Here is a 21,118-nt window from a genome sequence, read left to right as displayed (position 1 = left end):
ATAAAATTTAAAAAAAAAGTTTCTCCTGCTATGCAAAAGTAGAGTGCTCCTATGAAACCTTTCGTAAGCTGAAATGGCATAAAGTGGAGAAGCACTTACCATTAATTATGTGGAAAAATTTTGAGCATTCCCAGGCCCAGAAAATAACCTCTCATAGGATTTTCTGATACCTTAGGATACATCTTGCTAATGCATGCACAAAATAAATCGAGATAAAGCACAGATGTTCACAGACACAGTTCAGAACTGTGGCAACTTGGTACTGAGATGCTGAGTGGTTCCCAGGGAAGGAGCTGGGTAGGGTATCTGCTGCTGTGCTTGGGTTGTGTTCTGCCTCTGTAATGGCCCAATGGACAACAAACGCTTAACACTGTTTTCACCTATTTTCATAAAAACACAAATCCTCTTTGGATTTCCTTCAGTTAGCAAAAACAGGTACCAGTGTAGGTCTTCGTAAAAGCGAAGTGGTGTAACATAAACTTCAAAAAGTGGGGTTACCTCTATTTGCATTTGTATTTTATGGCTTTATGGCTTAGAAGATTCGGTGGCTAGGAAACTAGTATTATTAGTAGTATTGTTTTCTTTCTAGAAATGAGAAAGAGGCTTAGAAAGATTGACCTACCCAGTGTTACATAGTTTGCAAATGAGAGCTGCAACTAGAACTTAGCCCTCTTTTGTCCACTGTTTTCCCTGATAAACCAAGCTATTGGTAGATGGTGTCTTTAGTTGATGGCAATGAGTATTTATTTAATAGAACTTAATCTTTTCTCGAGTCTTCAGCCCTGTTGCTTAGTAAGGGTAAACTTAAGATTTTAGAGAGTATCACTCTTTTCTCCCAGATCCAGGTTATAGACCAGGATTATACTGACCCACTTCATTGAATGCATCACTTGAATCATACACCTTTTTGGAGTTGGAAGTAATAGATCTAGAAAAGGCAGCTGATCAGGGTGCCCAGATGGCTCAGTCAGTTAAGCGACCGACTCTGGATTTCGGCTCAGGTGATGATTTCAGAGTTGTGAGATCGAGCCCCACATCGCTAAGATTCTCTCTCTCCTTCTCCCTCTGCCCCTCCCCACCCCAAGAAGGAAGGAAGGAAAAGAGAAAAGAAAGAAAAAAAAGAAAGGGCAACGGACCTTGTTTCTCACAGGAATCAAGGGAAGAATTAGGACTGAGATTATATATCAGCAGTAGGATCAAGGCATGAGGCCATATAAGGAGGAACTGGACCAGAACTGGCCTTTGTCAGGAGCCTAAACTGTAGCATGGGATTGAAATGCATAGTTAATTCTGTTCATAGGCCCAGGCTGGGCACTTAATGGTGTTTCCTAGGCTAGAAAAGCAAGGTAGGAATGACAGCCCACCAGAGGGGAGAGCCCAGCAAAGATCCAGGAAATAGAAATGGTTGTCAATTTACTAATCTAATTAAGTGGAACAGCTATTGAATCTCTGGTTGACAGTCTCTTACTTGTTCTGCAGAGGCCTTTGAAATTGACGTAATGTACACCTAAGCCTCTAGTCCAGATGTGTTAAGTATGGAGCAGCTCAGCTTAAATTGGTTCAGTCTAAGAAAGGATATTGCAACTAGACTGAATGAGAGCAAGGTGTTGAGTGCAGGACAGTGGTTCTCAAATTTTAGGGAGAGTCAGAATCGCCTAGAGCGCTTGTTAAAACACATAACTGGGAGAAACACTCCCAGGGTTTCTGCTGTAGTTGGTCTGGGCTGGAGCCCAAAATTTTGCAATTGTAACACAATCCAAGTTGATGCTGATGGTTCTGGTCTTGGGATCACACTTTGAGGACCCCTGATGTAGGAAAAGATGATGAAATGGGCATAGCTGTTTAGACCCCCTTAATTGAGGCCTTCACAGAGGAGGGAAAAGGGAATTAACATTTAAATTTAAGGCTCTACCACAGTTAAGACTCTCTGCCAGGTGATCTGCAATCATTATTTAACCCTTGCAACCCCTCTGCAGGGTATTTTCTTATTTTCCCTCAGCATAAACATGTTAAAAACTTACTGGAATAATTTTTTTTAACAGCCTTTTTTTTTTTTTAAGATCTTAATTATTTATTTGTCAGAGAGAGAGCACAAGCTGGGGGAGCAGCAGGCAGAGGGAGAAGCAGGCTCCCCTCTGAGCAAGGAGCCCTATGAGGACTCAATCCCAGGACTCTGGGATCATGACCTGAGCCAAAGGCAGACGCTTAGCTGACTGAGCCACCCAGGCACCCTCCATTGTTGACTTTATGTATTCATTACTCTTCTTGTAGATTTATAAGAGATATAAAATGTAGATTAATTTTACAGTAATGATTATACAATAGATGGAATTAAATGTTGTGACATTTTCTCATACAGAACATAAAGTGAATGGGAGCTTTACTTTAACATTAGATACAATAGATCTCTTAGATGTATTTCAGGAAGATAGGCCTCAGTTAATTTTGTCAGGGTTGTTTTTTTTTTAATGTTGCCAATTGGTTATTGACCTATCCTTTTTTAGAAACAAAGAGAGAAATGGTGAATTTCAGGATAGTTAGTACCAAGAAATGACCAAATTCTTGAGATTGTAACTATAAGACTCCTTTAAAATGTTCTTTGTTAATGTCATTTTTGAAAGGTCAACTTGTTTTTAATGGTGCTCAGTGAAGTTACTTTGTGTTGTTTGACAGATTCACACAGAAATATTAAAAAATAAATAAAAAGCAGTGATCCAAGCATTTGAATTGAAGGCATTGTGGGAAAACCTGAAATCGCCTTTGATCGTGAAATTAAAAGTAAAGCTGGAAAAGAATTTACAAACAAGGAAAAAAAAAAGTTTGGGATCGGACTCACAGGATCTGGGCTTGGAAATGCCTCAGGTAAATCATACAGAGTAGGTGCAAAGTTTTATATTTTCCCACTGCAGAAAGTCAGTACTCTTGGTTCTGTAAGTTCTTTGAATCTTAACACAACTTGACAAACTCACATTTTAAGACATTTTCTATTTCCTCCTTTGCTACAGCTTTGAAATTTAATGAGCTTGACACGGGAAACCTGGTGAATGAAAAGTTGGTTAGAAGGGGGACAGATCTGCTGGCTGTGGGCGGGCTCACCCAACTCCCCTGAAAATTAATCTGCCACAGAAAGCCCACTTCCATCTCCTTGTCTACTTCCTGTTTCCCAGTTATTCCTTTCCATTTATGCCTTTTGAATTTAAAAGTAGTTAAGAGGAAATGGTGAGAGATTTCAACCTTTCTCTCTTTCATACATACACATATACTCACAAAAGATTATTGAGAATGATCAGATCTATTTATGTTATGGTAACTACTTTGAATTGATCAGTCCTGGTTTGAGGCAATCTCTGAAATAATAAAAGAAGCCCTGTGTGTCCCCACTGCACATCCAGACTTCTTCCTGTCCTCCTCCAGTGGTTAGCTCTTATGCCTTTCTCTCTTTGGGTTCAGTGCTGAGGAGAAACCTAGAAATGAGAGGGCAGGGACTCTTAGGTGGCTTCAGGTAGGGCCAAGCAGAGTTATGCCTTGAGCACAGAAAATAAGCAACTTGCTGGGATTCTCCAGTGGCTCAGAGGCAGGTAGCAAAGGCAAAGAAAGCTAGCTGATATTAAGAAGACCAGTGGCCTAGCTCCACCCCAATCTCTGGGCCAAGTGGACGGCTCATACTGATTTGGAGTTCTTTCCCATTCAGAGTTTAATTTGTTACTTGTGGAATACTTGAAGTTAGAGCTATAACATACTTATTTTGAGCTTGCAGCCTGGTAGGTTTGGGGAAAATTAGAGAAAGAAAAGACTGGATTGGGAAGTACCAGTAAAGAAAAACATGAGAGGAGAGCATGTAAGAAGGCCAGTTTGTGGTAGGTAGAAGGTATATGAATAGAGAAATGTAAGCAAATAGACTGATAGAATTTTTTTAAAGTTTCAGCAAAAACTTGCAGAATAAGAACAAAAAGGCAAAGAGGGAATTTTTATTCTTTCACATCCTCTTCCTTCATCCAAGTTAGATTTCAGAGGGAGGCCTTTTCACTTACTTGGGCTGCTTTAGGAGTGTAGGCCCTGACTTCCCTCTGGAGTGATTTATATAGATGTTGGAATGGAAAAGTGGGGTGGAGAGAAAAGAAGGAGCATCAACTCTGGGTGCCAAGTCTCTTTTCCCTTCTTTATTACAGAATGAATTGTACCCTTTTCTGGGATCAGGATTAAGGCTACTGAGCTCATGCCCAAGTTTCTGGTCTCACCAGTAAGATTTTTGGATATTTGACTGATCCTGTTTTCATCACCACATTCCTGGAGGCATTGGTTGCACTAAAGGTGCCCAGATTGTCTTCCAGATTGTTTGGGGAAATAAGACACTGGACTCACTTAGGACTACAGAATGAGACTGACTTGCTATCTCTGCAGACCCCAGGAAATAGAGAATTCTCCATGTTGGAGAGATAGAAGAGGGAATGTTGTTAGAGGTGGATTTGAAGAAATGTTATATAGCCGAATAAAAGTACTCATTAGGGTAGTGAATGCTGATTCTAGTGGCTAAATAAGCTTTAATTTTTGGAAGTTAGGTATTATTAACAGTTGCCACTATTTCTTTTTCTATTTTTAATGCATCTTCATTATTTTCCTAATTTAAGTTCATAGTTTAATGTTTAATCTCTCAAATGTGCTAAAGAGTAGAAAATATACAGAATTGTTGTGAAACTAATAAGTTAGTAGGTATGGGAGTTGCGTGTAATAAATTGGTCTTGGAGTGGTCTTGCAGTAGTCTTTAACTTTCTAAAGTTAAAATCACTTTGTTGTAGCCTAGTGTAAGCGGAATGGATCCGCCTTTTGGGGATGCCTTTCGAAGCCACACCTTTTCAGAACAGACTTTGATGAGCACAGATCTCTTAGCAAACAGTTCAGATCCAGATTTCATGTATGAACTGGTAAGTAACGTTTTCTTGGATTCTGCTTTAATTGATTTATTTAATTGGGGTAAAAATGTTGTGGTATAGTTTTTTTATTTATAAATGCCTGAACAGAAAAAAGGATGTCAAGTTTGATTCTTGTGACTGTCAGTCTAGTAATTTTAGAAGGCTGTATGAACCCATTGAAAATAGTAAGAGCAGTGGAGGTGGATGAGGGCATGGGTGTGAAACAGGTGAAGGGGATTAAGAGCACTGAGTAATGTGTAGAATTGTTGGATCACTATATTGCACACCTAAAACTAATATAACACTATATGTTAATTATACTGGAATTTTAAAATATGACTATGACTATAAAATAATTGTTATTTTTACATAAATACATGCACACACACATAAAAGAAAATAATAAGAGGAGAGTTTATCTAAATATATTCAAGTCCAGTTTTTGATGATGAGGATGGGAAGCTGTCTTTTTTGTTATGCCTGACTGCTGAAGAACTCTTCAACTGGGATATTTAAAAATGATAACATTAAGCAAAGCATATGACACAGAGAATATGAGGTAAAAGTAGCAATTCCAGGTGGTATACTTATCACTTATTCTCGAGGTAAATAAGATTCCTAAGAAGAATTTAATTACATACAGCTTAAGCAACATGAATGCAAAACTAAATATACAAATCTGTTAATTTACTAAAAAATCATTGAATTGTACACTTAATACAGGTGAATTTTGCGGTCTGCAAACTGTACTTCCTTAAAGCTCTTAGAACACAGAGACACACACCCATAAGCAAAAGCAAAACAAGAAAGGCCCCAAATGGAAAAGTCAAAACAAACCGAAAATGTCCTCGTTTCCTTCCTGAACCTCCACCTTCTAACCCTTTTCCCCAAAGATAAGTACTCCTAACAGAGTTTTTCCTGTTCATATATAAATACATGAGTATTTTAAATTGGATGACACATTCATAGATTCAGTATTCTGTAACTTGATCCTTTTAACGTAAAGACATCTGGTGAGCAGCCTCTCATGCTAGTACATGAGACTTTAACTGCATTCTTTTTAGTGGCTGCATAGTTTTACTAACATATTTTTAAAATCCCATCTCTATTCACGAGGAGTATCACACTCATGAGGAGTATTGTAGTCCCCATGCCCAAGCATTGTTAACAAGGTCTTACCAAAGATCTTATCCTTCTGTGGTGGAATTTCAACTCTTCTTTGGTTTGCACTTTGCCTCTGTATTTCAGTTCTCACTTAAGAAGACAGATTCGTCTGTGATGAAGGTAAGGTCTTCATTATTTGCTTTGTAATTGAAGCTTGTTTCAGAGGAGATCCCCAAATCCTTCTAAGTCAAATATCAGGAAATGTAAACCTTTTTCGGGAAGAGTGTTTATAGTAAAGTTCAAGAGCCCTTGATATTTAGACCATACCTAAGCCTCTAAAGGGGCATATTTTCCCTTTTTTTTCCTTGCCCAGGGAAATGATATTATATGGACTGGTAAAGTGACATGTAAATAGCCTTTATCTTAAAATAAAACAGACCAGAGGTCAAGTACTGATTTATCAATTTGGTACATGGATGTGAGGATGGAGGTGAATATTTCTTTCCTAAAATATGGTGTGCGATTTTTTTTAAACTTTTCTCAGGACAGAGAGATGAACTATCAACAGAATCCTAGAGACAACTTCCTTTCTTTGGAGGACTGCAAAGACATTGAAAATCTGGAGTCTTTCACAGATGTCCTGGATAATGAGGGTGCTTTAACCTCAAACTGGGAGCAGTGGGATACATACTGTGAAGACTTAACAAAGTACACCAAACTAACCAGCTGTGACATCTGGGGAACAAAAGAAGTGGATTACTTGGGTCTTGATGACTTTTCTAGCCCTTACCAAGATGAAGAGGTCATAAGTAAAACTCCAACTTTGGCCCAGCTTAATAGTGAGGACTCTCAGTCTGTTTCCGATTCCCTTTATTACCCTGATTCACTTTTCAGTGTCAAACAAAATCCCTTGCCCTCTTCATTCCCTAGTAAAAAGATCTCAAGCAGAGCAGCTGCCCCTGTGTGTTCTTCTAAAACTCTTCAGGCTGAGGTCCCTTTGTCAGACTGTGTCCAAAAAGCAAGTAAACCCACTTCAAGCACACAGATCATGGTGAAGACCAACATGTATCATAATGACAAGGTGAACTTTCATGTGGAATGTAAAGACTATGTAAAAAAGGCAAAGGTAAAGATCAACCCAGTGCAGCAGAGCCGGCCCTTGTTGAGCCAGATTCACGCAGATGCAGCAAAGGAGAATACCTGCTACTGTGGTGTAGTAGCAAAGAGACCCGAGAGAAAAGGGATGGAGCCTCTTCAGGGTCATGCCACTCCAGCTTTGCCTTTTAAAGAAGCCCAGGAACTATTGCTCAGTCCCCTGTCCCAGGAGGGTCCTGGGTCCATTGCCGCAGGAGAGAGTAGCAGCCTTTCTGCCAGCACATTGGTCTCAGATTCATCCCAGAAAAAAGAAGAGCACAATTACTCCCTTTTTGTCTCTGACAACTTGGGTGAACAGCCAACCAAATGCAGTCCTGAGGATGACGAGGAAGACGAGGAGGATGTTGATGATGAGGACCATGATGAAGGATTTGGTAGTGAGCACGAACTTTCTGAAAACGAAGAGGAGGAAGAGGAGGAAGAGGATTATGAAGATGACAAAGATGATGATATTAGTGACACTTTCTCTGAGCCAGGTATGGTAATGCTTGGAGACTTACCCGACTGACCTTTCTCCTATCCTGAGATATGGATGTTTTCTTTGTCTTAGTTTGGGGATTAAGTGACTTAATATCTTGGTTCAGATATGTAATTGCTTTTTTTCTATTCAGGCAGTTCTAAAATGATCACTTTTGCTCATATAGTGATTCATAGGCTGATTCTTCGAGGGCTTCTTCTTAATTTATCTTATGTTAAGGGACCTAATTTGTTACTCTCTTGAGCAGCTATGCAAAGATGCCAAGAATTGATTGATTTAAACATATTCCTATTTCTGTACATGTCCCCCTCTATTATAGTTGAGGCAAGTTAGGAGTGCCCACAATGGTAAACCAAGTAATGATGGTTTATATTACTCATGCTTAAAACCAAGAAGGCCTACTTAATGAATAATGTAAAAAAGAGCATTTTCTTTGTGTCTGTCCCATCTTTCATTCACACGGTATTTTTCCATTTAAGAAAAATCTGTGCTATGATTTAATGAGCATAAAGGATACTCTGCTTTATTTCTATACAGCACATATAAATAAAAGGGAGAAAGAAAATGAAACCTGTGAGAACTGGTTCACTTCATTCAGCATTTACATGCTTGGGCTGTTGCCACTTTTGGCTTGTGCAGTATTTATGAAAATGGTATTGCCAAGTGGCACACGGTTCAAAATGCACAAAGAAGTGAAGATCTTCAAATTTAAGCAAAAGTTATTTTCTTCAAAAATAATGTTGGTGGTCGGGCGCCTGGGTGGCTCAGTTGGTTAAGCGACTGCCTTCGGCTCAGGTCATGATCCTGGAGTCCCAGGATCGAGTCCCGCATCGGGCTCCCTGCTCAGCGGGGAGTCTGCTTCTCCCTCTGACCCTCTCCCCTCTCATGCTCTCTCTCTATCTCATTCTCTCTCTCAAATAAATAAATAAAATCTTTAAAAAAAATAATGTTGGTGCTGTAACTTGTACATAAAAAAACTGTTATTTTTAAAACCTTAGAAATTGTCAAAGAGAGCCCTTTTGTTACACGATTGCTGGAATTTCTGGCAGTATAAAGATTGGTATTTAATTTTCAGAAAAGTTTTTAAGCCATGGTAGATATATTGTAGCTGGTGAAGCACTATTATTGCTGAAAGATTTTCCTTTCGTGAAATCTTCCTATTACACAAATGCCTAGATTTGTGTATTTGATACAACCAAGTTGTTTGACTCGGGTTAAGTTTCAAGTAAGGAAAAGTACTTTAATCTGGAGGAAAAGGGCTTATGCCTTTTTTTGGTTTACTTTAGAACTCTGCATAGTCTAGATAGAACAATTATTTTTTCTACTGAGGAAAATTTTTCTCTCAACAAATGAATACAATTTGCTTTGAGGGGCACTTGGCTGGCTCAGTTGCTAGAGCATGTGACTCTTGATCTCGGCGTTGTGAGTTCAAGCCCCACATTAGGTGTAGAGATTACTTAAAAATCTTTAAAAAAATCTGCTTTGAAATGTTTCAGGGAAAGTTGTCTTTATAGCTAGTGTTAAGTTATATAGCTCCCTCCCATGGGAAGACCAGAGTGCTATCTATGAGTAGTCTTCCATGTCTGAGCGATCAGCCTTTTTTTTTTTTTAAAGATTTTATTTATTTATTTGAGAGAGAGAGAGCACGAGAGGGAAGAGGGTCAGAGGGAGAAGCAGACTCCCTGCTGAGCAGGGAGCCCAATGTGGGACTCGATCCCGGGACTCCAGGATCATGACCTGAGCCGAAGGCAGTCACTTAACCAACTGAGCCACCCAGGCGCCCCATGTCTGACCGATCAGCCTTATTGCTTTGAGTTCCGTGTTTAGGATCAAGGTAGAAGGGTAGGGGAAGGGTGAGACAAAGGGGAGATGGGTAATAACTAAAAGAAATGGAAAGTGTAGAGAAAGATACTTTTCCCAGTAGGTGCTTAAAGGAACATGTAGATCAGAGGGAGTCAGTAAATCCTGCTATCATCAAGGACTGTACTGTCTACCCTACTTGTGGTTGTAGTTTTGCTTTTCTTTAGCTTTCAACTGCACATTAAATTCATCCTTATCTTTTAATGTATTTTTACCTGGTTAAATGTGTTGAGAGATGAATAGGTCTGTGAAGAGAGATCACTTAGTAAGTTGACCCTCATTTCCATTTTGTCAACCTTTTGACACTCAGGGAGGGGGCACCAGTGTTATAGTTGGTGTTGTCCTGTCATGCCACATTCTCTTGCCTTGTCTCCTATAGAGGAATCCTGATTTGTGAGCTTGTTGGTGTTAACCAACTCTGCTTTGAAACAGAGATGCATTGGCTGAGTAAAACTCTCCTCTTGGCTCTGTTTAACAATGCTAAATGTTTGGATGGCATTTAATTCAGTCACTTCCAGTTGACTTGAAATAAAGCCTCTTTGGTTAGTATTACTTGGACAGTTCTCACAAATGTTAATGAACGACATGATTTAACCACAAAATCAACACTATTTTGTGGTATTATTTGGGCTTTATTCACATTTGCTAATGAAAATTTCCCTTTTTCTTGGAAGAAAGAGCTAAACAAGTGACTTCAGGAATGCAAAAGTGAATTATTGGTGAGAAGCAGGAAGAAATTCTTTGAAGCAGAAAAGTGGATAGTTATAGTTTCTTCAGAGTGCTAGTTTTAGAGTGGGTTGATTGGTTTAATTTGCAGCAGTTTACAAAGGCCCTTTTGTGATGACTAGCTCCCTTGATGCTGTTTCTTGGCAGTTGGCTACAACAGTGCCTGAGCCTACAAAGCTCCAGGAAAGGTGTAAAATGGAGTTTCAGTCCCTACTCTGGCCTTGCTCCCAAGTTTTAATAGAGCCTATTCTGTGAACAGGCTATGACCGTTTGGGGTCATTGGGATTACATGGTTGTAATACTAAGAATTGGGCCCCCAGAATGAAAGTTTGTTTTGTAATCTGTACTAAACATTTTCACGATTGACTTTACCAGTAGTCTGCACTAACCAGAGATGTGTGGTTAGAATTTTACACAATAAATGTAGCCTTTTTGACTTCCATTTGATAATCATGTCAGGAACGAATGAGTTAGATCAGTATGGTGGTCCAGCAAATGAAAAGAAAAGGGAAAAGGCTTCATGGGAAATGTTTCATTAAACAAATAATTGATTTGTGGGGCACCTGGGTGGCTCAGATGGTTAAGCGTCTGCCTTCGGCTCAGGTCATGATCCCAGGGTTCTGGGATCGAGTCCCGCATCGGGCTCCCTGCTAGGCGGGGAGTCTGCTTCTCTCTCTGCCTCTGCCTGTCTCTCTCTCTCTCTGACTCTTATGAATAAATAAAACATTTAAAAAATAAATAAATAAAAATAAATAATTGATAAAAGAAAAAAATGTTTGAGTGCCTACATTTGTTTTAGGCACTGTGTGTATTAGATATTGCCTATCCAGAGATGAACAAAACAGACATGATCCTTGTCTTGATGGAACTTAGAGTTGAGTGGGTTTAGTTACTGTTATGATTTCTTTGTCTTTTTTTTTTTTAAAGATTTTATTTATTTATTTGACAGAGAGAGATAGCAAGAGCAGGAACACAAGCAGGGGGAGTGGGAGAGGGAGAAGCAGGCTTCCTTTCAAGCAGGGAGCCGGATGTGGGGCTCGATCCCGGGACCCTGAGATCATGACCTGAACTCAGGCTTAATGACTGAGCCACCCAGGCACCCCTGATTTCTTCGTCTTTTAATCTGCTTGTGTGTAGTGTGACTCGGCAAGAGAGAGATGCAGGATGAGAGTTTCTTAAACCTTATTTGACCACAGAACTCACTTGGGGATGAAGGCATATCTTACGATAATCGTGTTCCTTAGAATATACGTTGAGAGAGATTTAATTACCTTAAATGCTAGACCAGTGATCTGGGAATAATAATTTTTCTGCATTCTACTTGCTCATAGTGGTCTCTGTATTGAAAAGTGGCCATCTTAAAGAAACCCATTGTGTGCATGTGACTGTGTTTATGTGTGTTATGGTGAATTTATGGTGTATGTTATTAGAAAATGTTAAAATATTAGGTCAAAGAGAACTGATGGCCCTTAAATGCTTTTTTGGAAAAGGCTGAACATATATAAATAAAACTGATAACTAATTTGAATGGGATGGAAGAAATAAAAATCTTTATTATTCTTTGAATTTAACAATGGGATATATGTAAAGAAAAATCCGTTTAGACCATTTAGGTGGGTACAGGAAAAGTAAAGAAGCCCAGTAGGAGTAAGACTCCTTGAGTCATGGGACTTGAGTCAGTTCCAACTCTGCCAACTCGCTTAAAGCCTCCATGAGCATGTTTCTTTTTGTAAATGGGGTTAATAACACCTTTTTTTAATTGGGCTCTTAGAAGTCTCAAATAAAATATCTATAAGTGAAATATGTAAGTACATTAAATGAGAAGGACAGTGTTTTGCCAGAAATCCAGGCCACCTGAGGAGAGTTGCTAAATGGAGGAGGATATCAAATAAATTGTCAGAGGAATGGGATGCCTGAGGAAGCTGTATATGAAAAAGTTTCCTTTATGCTTTGGCTAGGGTAGATTTCTTATTTTTTTATTGAAGTATAATTGACATACAGTATCCTCTTAGTTTCAGGTGTGCATCATAATGATTCGATACTTTTATACATTACAACATGATCCCCATGATAAGTCTAGTTACTGTCTGTCACCATACAAAGGTTGGGTTTTTGTTTTGTTTGTTTTACTTATTTTTTAAATTTTTATTTATTTTTAATTATAGTTGGTATATAATATTACTTTCAGTGTATAATACAGTGATTCAGTATTTATATACATCACAAAATGACCCCCACATTAAATCTAGTTACCATCTGTCACCATATAAAATTATTAACAATATTATTGACTATTCCCTGAGTTGTACTTTATATCCCATGACTGACTGACTTTGTAACTGGAAATTTATACCTCTTAGTCCCCTTTACCTATTTTCCCCCTCTGAATCTTGTATATGGTTTGTTTTTTGTGTTTGTGGGTCTGTTTCTGTTTTGGTTGGTTGGTTTTTTGGGGTTTGTGTGTGTGTGTGTGTAACACCAGTTCTTAACATTGGTGGGAAGTTGGGAGTGTTTTGTTGGTCCATCTGCCTGTGTGGAGGTGTTCCCAGCCATACTAGGTTAGTCTCTGTGAACCAGTAGTTTGAGCCAGTAAGTTTTTCTTGGCCTGGTGGAGCCAGGTGATTCGAAAACACCATTTCTGGTGGCACTGTGTGGCCCTTGCATCTTTCCCAAAGCTAGGTTGATCACTGGAACAAGGTGAAATCCTTAATTTGAAGTGTCACATTGGCAGAAATAAATAGGCCAAAGTTGTCATTGCTTTATGTATCTAACAATTTTTAAAAATCAGATTTCTAGAAATGATTGTGTGACTCATGCATCATTTCTTTTTTTTTCTTTTTTAAGATTTTATTTATTTATTTGACAGAGAGACAGTGAGAAAGGGAACACAAACGGGGAGTGGGAGAGGGAGAAGCAGGCTTCCTGCTGAGCAGGGAGCCTGATGCAGGGCTCAATCCCAGGATCCTGGGATCATGACCCGAGCCAAAGGCAGACACTTAACGACTGAGCCACCCAGGCGCCCCTCGTGCATCATTTCTTAATAAAGAACTAAAGTTTACTGTCACATTCCTTGCCATATTGTTTTAAACTACCGCATGTGCACTTTAATGCTGTGAATACCAGCAGTGCTATAGAAGCTTCTCTTGATTGTTGCCCTGAAATCATTCTGGTCTCCAAATTGATTTTTTTTTAAAAGGTCATGTTTATTGAAGTATAATAAGTACAAGTATGAAATTCGCTCTCTTTAAGTGTAAACTTCTGTGAGTTTTGACAAGTGCATGTAGTGCTGGTAACCACTACCACCATCAAGATAAAGAAGAGTTTGATCACCCCTAAATTTCCCTTGTGTTCCTTTATTATTTTTTAAAGATTTTATTTATTTGTTTGACAGAGAGAGAGAGCACACAGACAGGGGGAGCAGCAGCAGAGGGAGAGGGAGAAGCAGACTCCCCGCAGAGCAGGGAGCCTGATGCGGGGCTCGATCCCAGGACCCTGGGATCCTAACCTGAGCCAAAGGCAGATGCTTAACAGACTGAACCACCCAGCTGCCCCCACCTTATGTTCCTTTAGAGTCAGCCCCCCCTCCACCCCCAACTCCTGGCAACCACTTTCTAGTTTTGCCTGCAGTTTTGCCCTTTCCAGAATGTCATATAAATGGAGCCATATTTTTGATTCATTCTTAATCTGAAGAAAACCTGGTAAAATTCTGAAATTCTTTTTTCCAAAACATGCAGGTGTCATCTCTTTCTTAGTGTCAGTTCCAGAGAAGTCATGTTTTTAGGAGACAAAATGGTCATTTTGCTTGGCCGGTGCTACCCAAGTTTTCCTGGCCACCGTAGTGTTACATACGTCCTGCATGGGGCCCGTCTCCATTCCCCTATGTACATAGTGGTAATGATGTGGAGTACACTAAGATGGGCATTCTCTGAGGGTATTTTAGATTTGTAGGTCATCCTGCGTGAGGTCTGACCAACAGTTGTAGCAACTCGTAATTATTTTCTGAAACTCCCCATTAGTGAGGAAAATAACTTCTTAAGTGAAGTAAATGCAGATTGTTTCCAGTAAAATATTAGACTAGGCATATATGTTTTTATTTGAGAGACTGTGTGAGAACTCTCGTTTTTGTACTTTTACCAAAGGGGTAGGGTGGGAGGTAGGCAGAAAAGCACTGCTGCCTCACAAAATTCTGACCGGTAGGATACTATCATAGAAATGCACACACCTGTCTGGGAATGTTTTGGATGCACACATTTTAAGAGGAAGTCATTCTAAAATCACAGTGTGGGGTCTTAGTATCATGATCTAATGGTACATTTGACATTCCTGGAGCTATATTTCATTATTCTCTCAATGAGAGCCTATGTAAAGATACAAAAAAAGGATGTCACACACTAACTTATATGAACCAAAGAGAACTATAAGGAGAATAAACAGTATAGTTACCTGTGTTTATTAGTCTCTGAATATTTTATGAGTTAGACAGCTCCATATTAAATGTCATTTTATAGACCTAGTCTGTTATCTTTGACATGCCAGTGATGTTTTCAGATGAAAGGAAATATATCAGGTGACAAATAGAAGAGATCTTTTTATTTGCCCTGATTGCTTTATTGAAATTTATGGAACTTAAGCCCCCCCAGTCCCAAATTTCTTTCCTTTTTTTTTTGAAGGCTATGAAAATGATTCTGTGGAAGACTTGAAGGAGATGACTTCAATATCCTCTCGGAAGAGAGGTAAAAGAAGGTACTTCTGGGAGTACAGTGAACAGCTCACCCCGTCACAGCAAGAGAGGATGCTGAGGCCGTCTGAATGGAACCGAGACACCTTGCCAAGTAATATGTATCAGAAAAATGGCTTACATCATGGTGAGAGGGAATTGTGGTCAAACATTTCGTGTCACTTTAAATAGAGATCATAAACCATAATGTTTACTCAGTTACATATTCAGCCCTTCCTAGCAAAGTGGAGAGAGGAACAGTAGAGCTGCTATATTTGTTATCACTGCAGAGATACTCACAAATAGCTTTTGCTGGTGGTGAGAGCCATCACCTAAACAGGGAGGAAGCTCTGTGCAGAAACGAGTGACCAGGAGACTGCTGATTGATTCTTGATTCTATTCACAGTTGCAATAAACCAGAAGGGTTGGGGAGAAAGGGGAATGGGCTCCAGCATCTTTCTATTCCATTCTTGTCTCGTCTCCAGGCTGAAATGTAAATAGGGAGATTGGAATCAAATGGAAATGGGAAGAAAAGAGGAGGGGAGAGGAAAGGGAATGATTGTAGAGAAAAGAAATGGAGAGAGGAGTTGAATGATAGGAGTTGGGAGAAGCTTATAATCTTAGGCAGGTGAAGTTTACAGTTGTGAACCTAGGAAGATGTAATTAAGTAGAATTTCTTCTTCTATTTTGTATGATCCAAAATCTGTACTGAAAAGGGGGAGGGCACTAGTAAGTTTGGCACTCTGAACAGTTTTAGTAATCTCTCATGCTACAGATGTAAGTTGCTAAGCAATTTTGTTTTTACACAGGAATTATATCAGAAGTATATTTGTACCTCATTTTCCCTTTCCACTGGCACTCAGTCTGTACTCTAGTGTTTCTTAGTGAATAGACCTAGTTTTTGCCTTCAGATCAGTTTTCTACAAGAAATGAAAAGACAGGTCCAATAAATAACTTTAGGTAGCACGTGGCGAGTACTAGGAAAATTGTTTGGTATATTGTAGTTAAGAGGACCAGGCTATCCCTCTTACCTGCAGTGATAGGGCAAGATCCCCAAGTCTCCTGTAATGTTATTTATCAAACTAACCAAAGAAGAGCTTTCAAAAAAGACAGTCCTTATTTGTTGGCCTTTTGAGTCCAGCACGAGAGTATATGTCTGAGAAATTTTCAATCATAGCATCAAAACATCGTGGTTTGAGTAAAATCTCCTATTTCTTTTCTGGGTGTATATTCTACCCTAGCCCTGATTTTTGGGTGCAGTGAACTTGCACTCCAGTCCTGAAGTTTGCGATCCTTATTACCACCATGCATATAATTAAGATTCTGTCGTACCAGGGCTAGAAACTTTAAGGTGGAGAAGGACTTGGCAAAGACTGGAGCTGTGACATATTTCCCCAATTTCTTGCAGGCACAAGGTGAGAAGGAGAGGAGGCTAGCCCTTTTAGCATATCGTGCTGAGACTTCTGAAACATGCCAAGACTTCTAAAAAAGAAAAAAGAGGGAAGGGAGAAATGTGGTTTTAAAATATGCCTGTAGAATGTATCTTTGGTGAAATAAAATGATCTACCTTAAACTTCTTTTAAACCATCTATAGGAAAATATGCAGTAAAGAAGTCACGGAGAACTGATGTAGAAGACCTGACTCCAAATCCTAAAAAACTGCTCCAGATAGGCAATGAACTACGGAAACTGAATAAGGTGATTAGTGATCTGACTCCGGTCAGTGAGCTTCCCTTAACAGCCCGGCCAAGGTCAAGGAAGGAAAAAAATAAGCTGGCTTCCAGGTAAATGCTACTCGTGTTCACCTGTGTAAATAAAGTCTAGGTGATGAGGTTAGACTTTCAGTGAGCTTTTATAGATAACCGTCAACCATTTATTCAGAAATATGCTTTTATAAATATTATAATGAGAGCATTGTAATTTTTCCTTTAAAAATAGAAGATGGTATTTACGCTTTGTTTACGCTTCATGATGCCAAAAGATGGTGTTATGCTTTTAAAGGGGAGAGATGAATGGACTCAAGTGCATTATATTATAAAAATGAAAAAATTTGTTAAAAACTAATGATTATGGTGATTAACATAACAATAAAAAATTTAAAGAAAAAAATGAAAAAATTTATCATAGTTTTATTTTTTCTTTGTTTTGTGGTAAGTCAGTTTTTTTATTGGGGTATGATTTACTTGAGGTAAAATGTATGCCTTTTAATGTACACTTTTATGGAGTTTTTAAAAAAGATTTGTTTATATGAGAGAGAGAGCACGCGCCTGAAAGCAGGGGGAGGGGCAGAGGGAAAGAGAATCCCAAGCTGACTCTGAGTTGAGCATTGGAGCCCTATGTGGGGCCCGATCTCACAACCCTGAAATCACAACCTAAGCTGAAACCAAGAGTCTGTTGCTTAACCAACTGAGCCACCCAGGCTCCTCTATAGTACACTTTTATGGGTTTTGACAAACATATCCAGTCATATAAACACCACCACCATCAAGATAATATTTTTCATCATCCATTCAAAAAATTTCCTCATGCCTCCTTGTAAAGGGAACCCTTCTGCCACCCCTAATCCCTCCAACCACTGATCTGTTTTCTGTCCCCAAGTTTTGCCTTTTCTAGAATGTCGTATAGTTGGAATCATATGATATGTAGCCTTTTGAGTCTGGCTTCTTTGATTTAACATGATGCATTTGAGATTCATGTTGATCCATGTTGAGCAGAGTAGTAGTTCCTTTTTATTGCTGAATAGTATTCCTTTGTAGGGATATACTACAGTTTATCCATTCACCAAATGAGGACATTGGGGCTGCTTCCACTTTTTGCCAATTATGAATAAAGCCACCATAAATATTCACTTACAGGTGTTTGTGTGAACCTAAGTTTGCATTTCTCTTGGGTAAATACCCAGGAGTATATGTTTAACTTCATAAGAAATTGTCAAAATAGCTATTAACGAAGTAATAAAGTAAATTTTTAAAAAAATTACTGTTTTTCAGAGTAGCAGTATGTATTATTTCATATCCCAGTTAGCAACATATGATGGTTCCACTTACTTTACATTCTCTTGGTACTGTCAGTTTTTGTTTATTTTAGTGTATTCATCATAACTTTATTTTTGGACATGTACTAAAATTTTCAAAAATCACTTTGGATTAATGATTATACTGTGTGTTTTTTGGATACTGAGTTCCTTGATATAAACATCAATAGGCAGTGATTTTTGGTTGCTATTAGAAAATGTTTGACAGCAGCAAAAAGAAGTATATTCTGAGTGTTCACTTAAAAAAAAAGTAAACTAATTGCTCCTTCCTTTCACAGGGCTTGTCGATTAAAGAAAAAAGCCCAGTATGAAGCTAATAAAGTGAAATTATGGGGCCTCAACACAGAATATGGTAAACCTAAACTTTTAAGAATTTGATTAATCTCCTATACTTTGCCGACCACTCTCTTTTTCTTTGGTTTTGTTACTTGCTTTCCCTGTATGCTGCCAAGTTTTAGGCCAGCCTCCTTTTTGTCCATTCATTCAGTAAGCTACATACTCTTACTCATTCATGTTCTCCTTTTAATGAGTGTCTGTATCTGTGGCTCCCCATGCCAGATCTCCTCTCTACCCTAAAGAGCTTGTCTACTTGTGACCACAATAATCTCCTACTTCATTTTACAATTGTGTTGCTGCGTTAGCCAGTTTTAGTGACTAGTGTTTATTTTAATCTCTGAGTGGATAATTTAGATCTGTGTTTTACAGATTTGACTGCTCATTAGAATCATCTGTGTACATGTTAAAAGTACAGATTTCTAGGCTTCTCACAGGTTCCCAGACCCGATGAATTGGAATCTGTGCAAGTAGAACTCAAAAGAGTCCATGTTTTTAACACTGCCCTATATTACTCTTAGGCAACTCTCTTAGCACTTGTTTGGGAACTGTTGGTTTAGATCGGTACCTCCCAATCTTTCACAACATGGCACATGTAAAGATTATCATCTCTGAGGCATCTTGGAATTTATCAGAGTAGGCTGCTCATGGGAGGAGAGGCCCCTATGGGCTGAGAGGATTAGTATCTCAAAACACCTGGAACCCTTTTACAGCACACTAGAGTTTGGAAAGCTCTGGTTTTGATCTTCTGCAGTAAGAACTACCTTTCCTTTCCTCCTTGCTCTCTGACTATCCCTGAAGCCTGGTGTCATAAGAGTTCGTATGTTCTTTTGCCTCTAAAACTGTCTTCTTCACCATACAGCTCTTGGGCTAAGTTGTATCTGAAAGTGGATGAGTGGCAAAATGATCAGTTATTATTTGTTTCAAAATGTTTTGAAATGTTTTGAAATCCAACATGACATCTAGCACATAGGTGCTCAGTAAACTTTGTGCAGTTTTCTGAATTCTTTATCTTGATTATCTTGTTTCCATTTGTGAGGGCAGAAAGAGGATTTTCTATTGTGAAGTTTACAACTTGTGAAATGAGCTGATGGTTTTATATATTAATGGCCACTCAGGAACTGTCAGCAGGTAAATGAATTATGTAAAACAATAGTTGATTTGTTGGAAAGGAAATCTACCCATTTTCCTATTATTCTTTCTTGCTGTTGAAGCATTCTGACTTTGAGCTCTGTGAGTATATATACACATAATAATTACAATATCATAGGCATTCATATTTCATTTTAGAAGCAGATGACTTGGGCTACAAGGAGATGTGATGGACCATTGGGAGCCTTCTGGATCTTATTTCCTTGGACAGTTGTAGGCATCTATTTGTGTGTTGTTCAGTTAATGTATTTATCCATAATTATGTATATATGTATATCCATAATTGTGTATAGCCAGATATTTTTGCATTTGTATATATGCTAATGCACAGCCCCCCACACATGCTTTGGTCTGTGATGTAAATATATTCTGGGGTAGGGAACACCTGGGGAGTTGGTAAGGGCCAGGCATATATGTGTTTCTGGATGTGTTGTTCTATCTCAAATTGAGTTATGATCGCTCTCTTAAATTTTTCTTGTTTCTAAAGCTGACTATAAAAAAAAATAAAATAAATAAAAAATAAAAAGACCTTCCTTTTCCTGTTCAGCATCTCGTATTTTCATGTAGAAAAAGGCCTGTCTTGAAAAAGTTACATTTTCTTCTCAATTAGCATGAAGGAAGAGGATCTTCTCATTCATTTATTTCTCTTCCACTTCTTACTAGCTTCTCTTCTCCAGTTTCTGGGAAAGAACGGCCAGACTTAACTATTGGTTTAGAAGTCATTTCAGAACCCATGAGAGGCTCTCGTGCAGTTTGCCACATGTAGTTTGAAAATTCTTCCTAGAGTTTCTGGTACATTTCTCGAGAGAATGGTGCCCTCGTTTCCTCAAAATATCTGTCAGTCGATCTGTTAGTTTTGTGGAACACTTATTATCCATTACCTACCTATTAATCCAATAGTTTCTGGAATTTGTAATTCACAAGTCAGTGACATTTGAAAAAGAATTTGGGATTTGGGAATTGTAAGGTTGTGAACTTTATATTTTGCCAGGTGAAGACGTTAAAAAGAATATCATCTACAACTACTGTAATTTCATACAAGGAAGGATATTTAGCATTAAAAAATTGAGAAGGAAGTAATCTCAGAGTGAAATAAACCTTATGAAAAATTTACTCCATTATCCTTATTCTTTTATATTCTGAAGGTCTTAGTTATTCTGCATTATATGTTTTGTACTACATAGAATTAAGCACAGCACAATACCCTGCCTTTCTAACTCCTTTATTTTAGAATTAAACAATTTATACCACTTAAGATATTAAAATGGAATTTACTTGGAAATTAGAGGGAGAAGGATTAACAATATGTAAACACAGGAGTTAATGAATTCATCATTGTTTCTGCTAAAGATCAAGTGCCCAAGTAAAATATAAAAGACCACACTAAGAAGGGACATCCCTATGACATCCCCAATTGGAAAATGAACCAAGTCATGGAAAACTGGGGTAACCCCAAGAGCTACCAAAGAGCAAAAATTTTTAATTCTGCTGAACTCCAATTTGCCTGTTTTTCCTTTTGTAGTTCATATTTTTAGTGTTCTTAAAAACTTTGCCAACTCCAAAATGCAAATATTTTCTTGTATGTTTTCGCCTAGAATTCATAGAGTTTTAGGTTTTGCATTTAGGTTTATGATCCATTTTAGGTTAAT

At 38.4% G+C, this 21,118-nt stretch overlaps 1 protein-coding gene across 7 annotated transcripts in view; it reads left to right on the top strand.

Moving 5' to 3' along the window:
• Window positions 1–21,118, top strand: part of CREBRF (CREB3 regulatory factor) — a 55,803-nt gene that overhangs the window by 16,614 nt on the left and 18,071 nt on the right. For 3 of the 7 annotated variants that reach the window (XM_027605048.2, XM_027605049.2, XM_027605050.2), the window contains exons 2-8: window positions 2,674–2,862; window positions 4,797–4,922; window positions 6,159–6,194; window positions 6,559–7,645; window positions 14,904–15,098; window positions 16,545–16,734; window positions 18,263–18,336. In XM_027605048.2, the coding sequence (XP_027460849.2) occupies window positions 2,854–2,862; window positions 4,797–4,922; window positions 6,159–6,194; window positions 6,559–7,645; window positions 14,904–15,098; window positions 16,545–16,734; window positions 18,263–18,336 (1,717 nt within the window). In that variant the 5' untranslated portion in view covers window positions 2,674–2,853. Of the gene's footprint in view, window positions 1–2,673; window positions 2,877–4,796; window positions 4,923–6,158; window positions 6,195–6,558; window positions 7,646–14,903; window positions 15,099–16,544; window positions 16,735–18,262; window positions 18,337–21,118 lie in introns of all 7 variants that reach the window. The other 4 variants (XM_027605051.2, XM_027605053.2, XM_027605052.2 and 1 more) reach the window with 4 other exon arrangements.

The sequence above is a fragment of the Zalophus californianus genome, chromosome 5 (genome assembly GCF_009762305.2).
Source record: "Zalophus californianus isolate mZalCal1 chromosome 5, mZalCal1.pri.v2, whole genome shotgun sequence".
Taxonomy (NCBI): domain Eukaryota; kingdom Metazoa; phylum Chordata; class Mammalia; order Carnivora; family Otariidae; genus Zalophus; species Zalophus californianus.
The sequence above is the reverse complement of the archived record's forward strand: the minus strand, read 5'-3'. Positions and strand labels throughout refer to the sequence as shown.